This window comes from Chanos chanos, chromosome 10, assembly GCF_902362185.1.
Source record: "Chanos chanos chromosome 10, fChaCha1.1, whole genome shotgun sequence".
Lineage (NCBI taxonomy): Eukaryota > Metazoa > Chordata > Actinopteri > Gonorynchiformes > Chanidae > Chanos > Chanos chanos.
In genome coordinates this window covers 1,327,501-1,337,500 of record NC_044504.1, presented here as the reverse complement: position 1 = coordinate 1,337,500, position 10,000 = coordinate 1,327,501, and the positions used below count along the sequence as shown (strand labels likewise).

Below are 10,000 nucleotides of genomic sequence, written 5' to 3'. Positions count from 1 at the left end.
GAAAAAGAAGGAAGGAAAACGTGATAGAAATAGTCAGATGGAGTCCACATTTGAAAATCAGTTTTCAGTGCAAAGACAATAGGACAGGAAAAGAGAAACATATTCTTTGTTTTCAGCCATCTAAATAAAGGGGTGTTTGTAAGTGAACCCAGGTGTGTGTGTTACTGTGCAGAGATCTGGGACTGCATGTTCAGGTGAGAGGTTAGTGGGGTTCCTGATGAGTCAGACAGGTGCTTTTTGTCTACGGTTTCCGACCCCGCATTAGTCTGAGTGATTCGGTCTGGTCCAGGTGACACGGAGAGACTGTGATGTCATCGCCCCACACACCTGTACAGGCCATACCTGAGGGGCAGGTGGGGGATTCCAGTGCTAACACTGCTGCTGGACAGACTGGGCCCCAGTGCAGTCATTAGCTTTCCTTTCACCCATTCTCTGTTTCCCCGTCCCACGGCCCAGGCAAGCCATTCATCACGGTTACAAATTCTGCCAGAGAACAGCTCTACCCCTGGCTGCAGAGACTCCCAGACAGCACTCAGAGACAGAGGCCGGGGGAAGACAGTGTTACACTCACATCTCAACAGGTGCAGAGGAGAGGAACTGAGGCTCTGCACTGATTTAACCAAATGGGTCAGCGAAAAAAGAGAGAGAGAGAGAGAGAGAGAGAGAGAGAGAGAGAGAAAAGAAACTCTACCACACTCATCTTGAGCTGCATCATTATAAGAAACTGTTGATTTAAAGAACTGTGACAGTGCAGGCAGGCTAAAAAGGATCTATAAACTTACATTAAATATTTTTTAAATTTGGAGTGTCGAACACAGACACACACACACACACACACACACACACACACAGCTTTATGTCTCATCTGCTCTGATATATGTGAATTCAGCGATACAAACACAGGTGATAGCCACATATCATAAAACCATTACATATAACCATTTTCATAAACATCAGTGTTCTGTTTATAGACTTTGGACTTATGGATCATGGACTGCTGTGAAAGGTCCGGTGCTTCAAGGTTACACACAAAACTTATCTCTTATCTCTGTCTGCATTATGGGACTCAAGAGTGCAAGTTGACATTTTTATATGTAGAAGCAAAGAGATGACAAATTGGCCCACAATATATTCTCCCATATTATATATATTATATATATTATAGTTTACATATTATATTATATTATATTATATTATATTATCAGAATATGTTGTCTATGTCAACTATAAGTGTACGTGTTTTGTCTTAAGATCAGTATTAACAATAGCTGAATGCTATCTACAATGTGCAAATCAAAATTGATATTTTAATTTTAGAGATTTCGAGTTGCTATCTTTGGCAAGTTTCACAATACTGTGTTGAAAGTTTGTTCAATAAAGTTATAGTGAAATGACCTTGCGTTGACGTTAAGTCACCATCCGGGTCTTTTCACAGACTCAACTTTGCGCAGGCGCAGCATTGCCAGTGGTTCGACCTCTGCCTTCGAGTAAGTGTATTGAAAGCTGAATTCGTGATTTGTGTCCAATGAATCCGATTTCATCCTCCTCTTAAAGCATCTTTTGTGTGGTGCAAATATAAATATTTTTGCGTGTGGGCTTATTTTGTGTTAAAAAACATATTTCTTTTCAAAGCTCTGCATAGAAATCCTCGTTGACCTTATCATTGCCTTGTCTTTTCAGACAGTCGCAGGCTGCTCTCTAACCGGTTGCAATAGTCCAATTCTAAAAATGTACGCCTGTGCAAAGTTTGTCTCCACGCCTGCCCTGGTGAGTGAACCTGTGTGATTCCGTCGTTTAGGTCGAAAACGCTGTGCACTTGCTAAAGGTTGCTATGCTAGGCGGCCTACAGTTGATCTTGGGGTTACTTTGCCGGTATAAGCCTCCCCGTCATGTTTAAGCCGAAAATTCGCGGCGTGTCAGTTCGTACACACGATAGCATTGCGTGCATGCATCTCGTCGAATGTATTCAGTTATAGATTTGGCGAACACTGCACGCTTGTTGTGTTAAGGTCAAAACTGACTCTGTTCGTTACTCGATTATAGTTGATTCTGTTCCGTCAGGATCCTGTATTAGCCACCTACGGTCTTGGTTAACCGGGCTTTTCTACAAAATATGTCGTTAGTTATTATCAAAGTAATGTTGTAAATATTTTTTCATTGTAGATGCTGTAACGACTGCCCTGCTGTTTGCAATCATAGTCATTTATGGAGCAGCATATGTAGCTAGGAAAGGTTGCGTTAGTGCTGAAATGTTTGACTCATGGATTAGATGCTTAAGTGCTTCTCATTCGGGATAGTCATAACAAATGAACTGGCCTATAATGTGTGTCCTGTGCGTCTTGTATGTTGTTCAGTGTTGAAAGTGGTCTTAACGTTGTAACAGAACTCGTTAGAGGTACAGTCTTATTGACACAACTATTTAATCTGGGCACAACAGGTGTACAGCACATTTTATTACACGACCTTTAAGTTTTTGTACTTTAGCCTGTTCTCTCTTCAAGTGCTTCTGCCATGTAAATATGTCCTTGACAGGACTTCACTTTAAACATTGTTGAAGTTCTTTCAAGCTGATGTCTTTGCTTAGTACCATATGTGAAATGGAGTTGGTGACAGTTTTGATCAGTCCATAGTTAGACAGTGTGTTTTATTTCCCTGTGTTCAGGTTCGTGCTGGCTCCCGGGCCATGTACAGACCCATCTCCGCTGCCGTAGCGTCTCGGCCAGAGGTCAAAACAGAGGTGAGTGCCTGCGCTAGCCAACCTGTGTTGTCCTGTGAGGATTTTAGCCAACCTAGGTCTGCTCATTAAGCGACCTGCAGTTGTTCCCTGTGTGGCGTGGTAAACCTGTCTGTGTGTGTTTGGTGTATGTAAGGATTACTGAGGAGTCGGAGTAGTGTTTAAAATACAGTCTCTCCTCTCCAGGCTGGTTCAGCTCTCGTCCCTCAGAGCCCTCTGTCTCAGGTCGCTGTCAGGGGCTTCCAGACCAGCGCCGTGAGCAGGGACATCGACACTGCCGCCAAGTTCATCGGTGCCGGAGCTGCCACTGTCGGAGTGGCCGGTTCTGGTGCCGGAATCGGAACTGTGTTCGGCAGCCTCATCATCGGATATGCCAGGTGAGGCCCTCGATGCGGGAGTCGTTTTTACTGTGGAAACACATGTTCCAGATGTTTTTTCTAACTCTGAGCTAACACGGAGACGGTGACAGGTACTGACTGTGTGTTTCTGTTCTTTCCCAGGAACCCCTCTCTAAAGCAGCAGCTCTTTTCCTATGCCATCTTGGGCTTTGCCCTGTCTGAGGCTATGGGACTGTTCTGTTTGATGGTGGCTTTCCTCATCCTGTTCGCCATGTAAAAAACAAAAACAAAAAAGAACCTCGGTAAACATACTCTAAGCTCAGTTGTGACTACATATTTGCCATTGCTACCAAACTGTCTAATGTTCATGTCCGTAAGGGGAAAAAATGTACATTTTTCAAGTCCGCTTTAAGCTGTTAAAATAACAAAACATGTGAAAATGTAAACAGTTACACAATTAAAAATGCCTGTATTTGACTATTTAAAAAAGAGGTAATTTTTATATTCTGAGATTCATGTTTTACCTCACAGTGACAATGGCAACAGGGAACTAGGATGATAGCACTTTCTGTCAATCACTATTGGAAAAGTTTAGTGAATTGTTTGTAGACGTTCTTGGGTCCACACAAATGTTTTCAAGGATTAAACTGCTGGATGATAATGAAATTGTAAGTAGGTTGCAATTGGTTAAAAGCTGACAAATACCATATTGCTTTTGTAAATTGCATTAAATAAATGTAGATCTCACTGTATGGGTGCTACAGCGATGTCTGGAACTCATTTCTCTTAGACCATACCCTACAAGCATTGCTGGAGGAAAAAATATTGCTAGAGCAAAATATAGCAATAACCTGATATTCTGCACAGACCTTCTTGAGAGCCAGGGGCTCTGTGAAGTGGTCAACTGAAGTGGTCAATGACTGTTTGGATATTATCTTTTGAGGCCATGGTATATGCCCTACGAAACTTAGGCTCCCAGTAATACCTAAGACATGGGTAGTATGAGTATGAGCGGTTTTTAAGAGGTGTATTTACCGTCTAGAAGTGTTTGTGTTGGATTTTTTTTACGAAGCAGTGTCAATGTACCCTGAAAAATGCCAATGTAGTGTCTAAGTAATTATGGTTGGATAACGCCAAGCGGCGTAGACTGCGTAGGACGTCTACGCTACACGCTGAACATAACGTCCTCAAACCATAGAGATTCTCAATCAAAATACGTTACGTTTACAGAAAATGCGTGCTCCGATTTACTCTCGCGAGATTCACGAGACTGGGGGGCTTTGGTTGTCAAGGGTTGAACCCGTTGGTAAGTGAGCGAATTAATAGACTGTATTGGTAAACAAAGACATCACCCACGTTTATCTTTTACGTACTTCGTGGACGGCTTAATATGTAAATAAATAGTAAGCAATGAGCAAGTGACATGTACATAAATTGCCTTTAACAGCTGTACAAGGTAATATGGCGACGGTGATATAGCATGGCTGCTAACGAGCTATCTACAGTTAGCTCAGCAGCTCCTTCCAGGGAATGGGAGGTGTAATCCCGCTAGTCGAAGCTGTGGATGGATGTGTAAAAACAGATCCGCATCATTATCCTCGGAAACAGCGTGTAGTTGTGCATGCAAATTGACGTCTTTCGCGAAGCACTATCTTGCTCGCGCTATACATTACCTCTGTAAATGAAAAGCGTAGTTGGCGATCAGTAATGTTTAACGTTAACTCAGTCAGCTAGCTAGCCACGGCACAATAGAACGGGCTTGGTGGCAGATCTGTCATGAGCTGAGTGTTCGTGTATGAGTCATTTTGCTTTATAGCAGGTGTGGGTCGTAGAGACAGGTTAGCGCAATATATTGGGGGAAAGTTCTCTCAGAGTATGGACGTGTTTTGTATTTACATACGGAACGTAAATACTCATGGTTTTGGAGGCCATCTCTTTAACGAAAGCAGATGACACTCAGGCTCCCCTTTAAAGCTAACGATTTGACACATAAACACCCAGATCTTGCATTGAACCAATAGCTAAATGTAAAAGGAAGTCGCAGGTCCCGAGGAACTTTTTTCATTTAATTATTCATAAACATGAAAGAACTTCGACTTTCTTCAAGTACTTTTGTGTCATTTTTTAACAGGTTATAAACGGAGCCTTTGAATATGAGTGATGATAAACCTTTCCAATGCACTGCTCCAGGGTGTGGTCAGGTATGTGTTAACACTAACCCTAAAAATAGTTTTCCGAAATAACGACTGGAACGCATTTCGCAATATGCAGCACTTCAGTAGGCTACTGTAAGTGCAAGTAATGAATGCACTGTGAGTGATAACAGCGATGAAGCTTTTTTTCTTACCCAGTGTCTCACATTATCACAATGTCTCACATCTCTCATGCTTTTTCTCCAGCGTTTCACAAATGAAGATCATTTGGCAGTCCACAAACATAAACATGAGATGACACTGAAGTTTGGTCCAGCACGGAATGACAGTGTCATAGTTGCTGGTGAGTTCTAAAACGGAGAACAGGTACCAAAACCCGAGACGAAGACAGTCCATCGTGACTGTATTAAACCATTCTGTTATTGTTTCAGACCAAACGCCAACTCCCACCCGCTTTCTGAAGAATTGTGAAGAGGTAGGACTTTTCAATGAGCTTACCAGTCCATTTGAGCATGACTTTAAAAAGGCCACGGAGGATGACATTAAAAAGGTAATAAGGCAGCCTGGGTGGATGAGGGGTGGGGGTTTAATGGTGGTCACCACTGCTGTGAAGGGTGGAACCCCTGACACAGGCTGAAAAATGTTTCTTATTGTCTCCTGTGTGTTTTAAGAGTCAGTTAGTGACCCTTTTTTCACTGATGACTTGACACTGGTTGATGCTAATGGTATTTAATAAAAATGTACGCTTGAGCTGTGCTGAGCGTTTGAAAAGAGGTGTTTTATCTGTGCCATATGCTGTTCTGTGATTGTTGTCTTGTGGGGGCTCGTGTATTGTTAATCCTGTGCAGTGCAGTGTTGTGCTTGTTTGCCTCACGGGTTATGAGACGTCTGTTGTGTCTTGTTTGTGGCAGTTGCCTCTGGATCTCTCACCTCTTGCGACGCCTGTCGTGCGAAACAGGATAGAGGAACCCACGTCGCTCGACACGCACCGAGACAGTCCACTGCCTCATCCTGAATCTACTACCAGTGACGACAAGGTTGGAGCCCCATACACAGACACTGTCACAACGTCCTCCTGTCTGTAACACTGGAATAGTTAATCACATAGCCGTGTTGTAACCCTACAGCCTCACTCTCCAACCCTGGTTACATTCAACATAACACAGAGACACCGACTGGAAGTCCGGCAGGGCTGGTCTGTCATAAATGGCCCGTAAAAGCTCAAATACACATGGCACAGTGAACAGAGTGGACTAAATTGTCTTCATACTGTGGCGTGCTATTACCCAAAAGGTCAGCTGACAGACGGCAGAAGCCTTCAGTCCATTAATCCACAAACTGAAGGAGTAAGGTCATTAATCTGTATTTCACAAAGAGTTCCTCATGCTCACGATTCTTTTGTAGAAAAATCAATTTGTGGCTTTTTCAGGAAATTTCCTCTGACCCAAAACAGAGCATTGTGTCTTTAAGAAAGCAGCACGACCATGACGTCAAGTATGTCTGAAGATACTGATCATCTGTGCAGCACTCTACCATGTCCTCTGTCCCTTCAGTTTCAAACCTGAAGATGATTACAGCATTTAAAGGAATAAATGAATGCCTACTGTGAACACGAGATGCAGATAAAACTGTAGCTGTGTTTTTTCTGTGGAAGTGGACGTTTGATGCAGCTAAGGTGTCGTATGGTGTTTTCAGGAGGTTTCTTTGCAGCCGAGCTCACTGCCAGCCTCCACTATAGTCCACCCTGCATCACTCCAGGTTCCCAATGTGCTTCTGGCCAGCTCAGATGCTAGTGTTGTAATTCAGCAGGGCCTCCCATCTCCAACATCTAGCTCTGTAATTACTCAAGTCCCATCCACTAATAGGCCAATAGTGTAAGTAACTCCAAACCAATGTTGCTTGTTTCATCTCCATCAGTGCCTTTTTGTTTTCTTCCCCGCCCCGCCCGTCTCTCGCCAGGGCCTAGCTGTTTGGATTTAGCGTTTTTATGTTTGCTTTGTTTGGTTTTGTTTTTATCATTTTGATACATGAAAAAAAAGGTTTGTTTTCTACAGAGAAATTGATTTGTAATTGTTCTTAATGACCATGGCTATGCATCGCTATGTTTTAAGTTGTGGTTTTTTGAGTTCTGTCTGTAGTTGTTTAGTTCATTCATTTTTGCTTTTTGGACACAGCATGCTGATCAATACTGTCTGTGCTGTTTTCTCTTTGATCTAATTTGCTGTAAATGATAATGAATGTTTAGCTGGAGTTTTATCTGTTAGCAGCCGTGCAGACGTTTTCCTCCTCTCCCTCTCCACAGGCCTGTTTCCGGAACGTTCCCGGTGCTTCTCCAGCTCCCAAACGGACAGACCATGCCAGTGGCCATCCCAGCAACCATCGCAAGCTCAAGTGTACATATTCCCACTGCCATTCCTGTGAGTCCCAACAGCCTGGCTAACCGAATCCCTGGATTTCTCATTGAAATCTACACAGACAGACCCATATTCACAGCTCACTTTCAGAGCTCACAGTCAGTCAGCTGAAACACGTGACAGCAGAAAGTTAAAAGGTGTTTGTGTCACACTGTCAGATACTGTTGTGTGGGAAGAGGATGGTGATTCAGGACTTAAACAGATTGTGTGAACACCCACCAATTTGTATCCCCAGACCAATAAACTGTCCCACTTCGGAGAACATAGGAGTACCTGACAACTGGGTTTTCATTTACTGATCAAAGTCAGGTTTGAATAGGCTTGGCGACATGTATGACATAGGTAGATGTTGAAGATAACAGTTCAATTCAAATATAGTGCACCAAGACTGAAGGGGAGTAAGACAGCTGACTAACTAGCTCATTAAACTGAATGAGAGTAAGACAGCTGACTAGCTAGCTGGTTAAGACTGAATGGGAGTAAGGAATCTCAAAGGTTGATGTGGGAAGCTGAGGTTGGTCAGTGCACATGCAGATCCGTGGGTTCTGTGGCTATGAACAGTGAGAGGGTTCAGCTGGGTGTGTGTGGACATCCGTGGGTTCTGTGGCTATGAACAGTGAGAGGGTTCAGTTGGGTGTGTGTGGACATCCGCGGGTTCTGTGGCTTTGAACAGTGAGAGGGTTCAGCTGGGTGTGTGTGGACATCCGTGGGTTCTGTGGCTATGAACAGTGAGAGGGTTCAGCTGGGTGTGTGTGGACATCCGTGGGTTCTGTTGAGAGCCGTGCGAGTTTGGCCATCTATTCTTTCACTCTGACTAAAAGCACGGAGCCATGCCCCTGCCTAAAAGACACACAAAACATTCCCTTAGATAAACATTTACACCTTTTTTTAAAGAAGGAAATGTTTGGTAAAGAGACATGGCAGCCTTTATATGGAGACAGTGTAGGAAAGCCTGTTAAAACAAAGTGAAGTTACAGAGAGTGGTACATGAGGAGCAATATTGTCCTGGTTGTTAGATGTGATCAGTGTTGATGGTGAAACAGTTCAGTTTTACTCTTTGATGTTCAGTATGAATACACAAACTAACCATACTGAACACAGTTAGGAGGACCTGATAGGGAACTCCAGATTCACTTGCAAGGAGCACATTTTAGCCCTTTTTAAGTCACTGCAAATGTTGAACAACACAACATTACAAACATGTCAAAGACCCGACTGACAAATGCAACTCCCCGCAGCTGCCCGCGAGTGTCAGTCACGCAGAACATACTGAACATACTGGTCTTTAATCAGCAAAATACCCCAGAGCTTAACCCTGACCGAGGCCTAAACACTGTTCAGAATAAACTCAGCTCTTCACCCTCAACACGAGACCTGTCTCCCACAGCCCAAAACACTGGGCCCCCATATGAGACGTAACCCCCCAGCCCAAAACACTGGGCCCCCATATGAGACGTAACCCCCCAGCCCAAAACACTGGGCCCCCATATGAGACATAACCCCACGGCGCCAAAACTCTAGGCCAACACTACGCTCACTCACGGTAGTCTGTTGGGATTCAGTGGCATTTAACAATCTCATATTTCATACTGTGCAACTATGCATCACTTGGTTAGACTGGCTGTAGGGTTGGGTGACGTGAGGAGAGTGTAGCTGTGATTTGGAGTCACGTTGGTTCAGGTGTGACTGTATTTTGTGCAGAGAAGAGGCTGTGTTGGGGAGGTGGGGGTCTGTGTTGGGGAGGTGGGGGTCTGTGTTGTGGAGGTAGGGGTCTGTGTTGGGGAGGTAGGGGTCTGTGTTGGGGAGGTAGGGGTCTGTGTTAGGGAGGTGGGGGTCTGTGTTGTGGAGGTAGGGGTCTGTGTTTGGGAGGTAGGGGTCTGTGTTGGGGTGGCAGGGGTCTGTGTTGGGGAGGTGGGGGTCTGTGTTGGGGAGGTGGGGGTCTGTGTTGGGGAGGTGGGGGTCTGTGTTGGGGAGGTGGGGGTCTGTGTTGTGGAGGTGGGGGTCTGTGTTGGGGAGGTAGGGGTCTGTGTTGGGGAGGTGGGGGTCTGTGTTGGGGAGGTGGGGGTCTGTGTTGGGGAGGTGGGGGTCTGTGTTAGGGAGGTAGGGGTCTGTGTTTGGGAGGTGGGGGTCTGTGTTAGGGAGGTAGGGGTCTGTGTTGGGGAGGTGGGGGTCTGTGTTGGGGAGGTGGGGGTCTGTGTTGGGGAGGTGGGGGTCTGTGTTTGGGAGGTGGGGGTCTGTGTTGTGGAGGTAGGGGTCTGTGTTGGGGAGGTAGGGGTCTGTGTTAGGGAGGTGGGGGTCTGTGTTGGGGAGGTGGGGGTCTGTGTTAGGGAGGTGGGGGTCTGTGTTGGGGAGGTAGGGGTC

General features: G+C 45.0%; 2 protein-coding genes across 2 annotated transcripts in view; both read left to right on the top strand.

The window, feature by feature from the left end:
• Positions 1-1,444: 1,444 nt before the first annotated feature.
• atp5mc3a (ATP synthase membrane subunit c locus 3a) lies at positions 1,445-3,837 on the top strand. Its single transcript, XM_030785836.1, has 5 exons — positions 1,445-1,487; positions 1,681-1,767; positions 2,663-2,737; positions 2,921-3,111; positions 3,235-3,837. The coding sequence occupies exons 2-5, from the start codon at positions 1,729-1,731 to the stop codon at positions 3,347-3,349; spliced, it is 420 nt and encodes a 139-aa protein (XP_030641696.1). The 5' UTR covers positions 1,445-1,487; positions 1,681-1,728; the 3' UTR covers positions 3,350-3,837.
• A 509-nt stretch (positions 3,838-4,346) lies between these two features.
• atf2 (activating transcription factor 2) overlaps positions 4,347-10,000 on the top strand; it is a 25,788-nt gene continuing 20,134 nt past the window's right edge. The window contains exons 1-7 of the mRNA XM_030786244.1: positions 4,347-4,378; positions 5,204-5,273; positions 5,472-5,568; positions 5,657-5,775; positions 6,137-6,262; positions 6,921-7,099; positions 7,528-7,642. Coding sequence (XP_030642104.1) covers positions 5,226-5,273; positions 5,472-5,568; positions 5,657-5,775; positions 6,137-6,262; positions 6,921-7,099; positions 7,528-7,642 — 684 coding nt within the window. The 5' untranslated portion in view covers positions 4,347-4,378; positions 5,204-5,225. The remainder of the gene's footprint in view (positions 4,379-5,203; positions 5,274-5,471; positions 5,569-5,656; positions 5,776-6,136; positions 6,263-6,920; positions 7,100-7,527; positions 7,643-10,000) is intronic.

Excerpts from the sequence above, each read along its gene's own strand:
- atp5mc3a (XM_030785836.1), top strand. The coding sequence starts at position 1,729 with ATGTACGCCTGTGCAAAGTTTGTCTCCACGCCTGCCCTG. Across the intron at positions 1,768-2,662 it reads TTGTCTCCACGCCTGCCCTG|GTTCGTGCTGGCTCCCGGGC; the intron begins GTGAGTGAACCT and ends CCCTGTGTTCAG. Across the intron at positions 3,112-3,234 it reads CTCATCATCGGATATGCCAG|GAACCCCTCTCTAAAGCAGC; the intron begins GTGAGGCCCTCG and ends GTTCTTTCCCAG.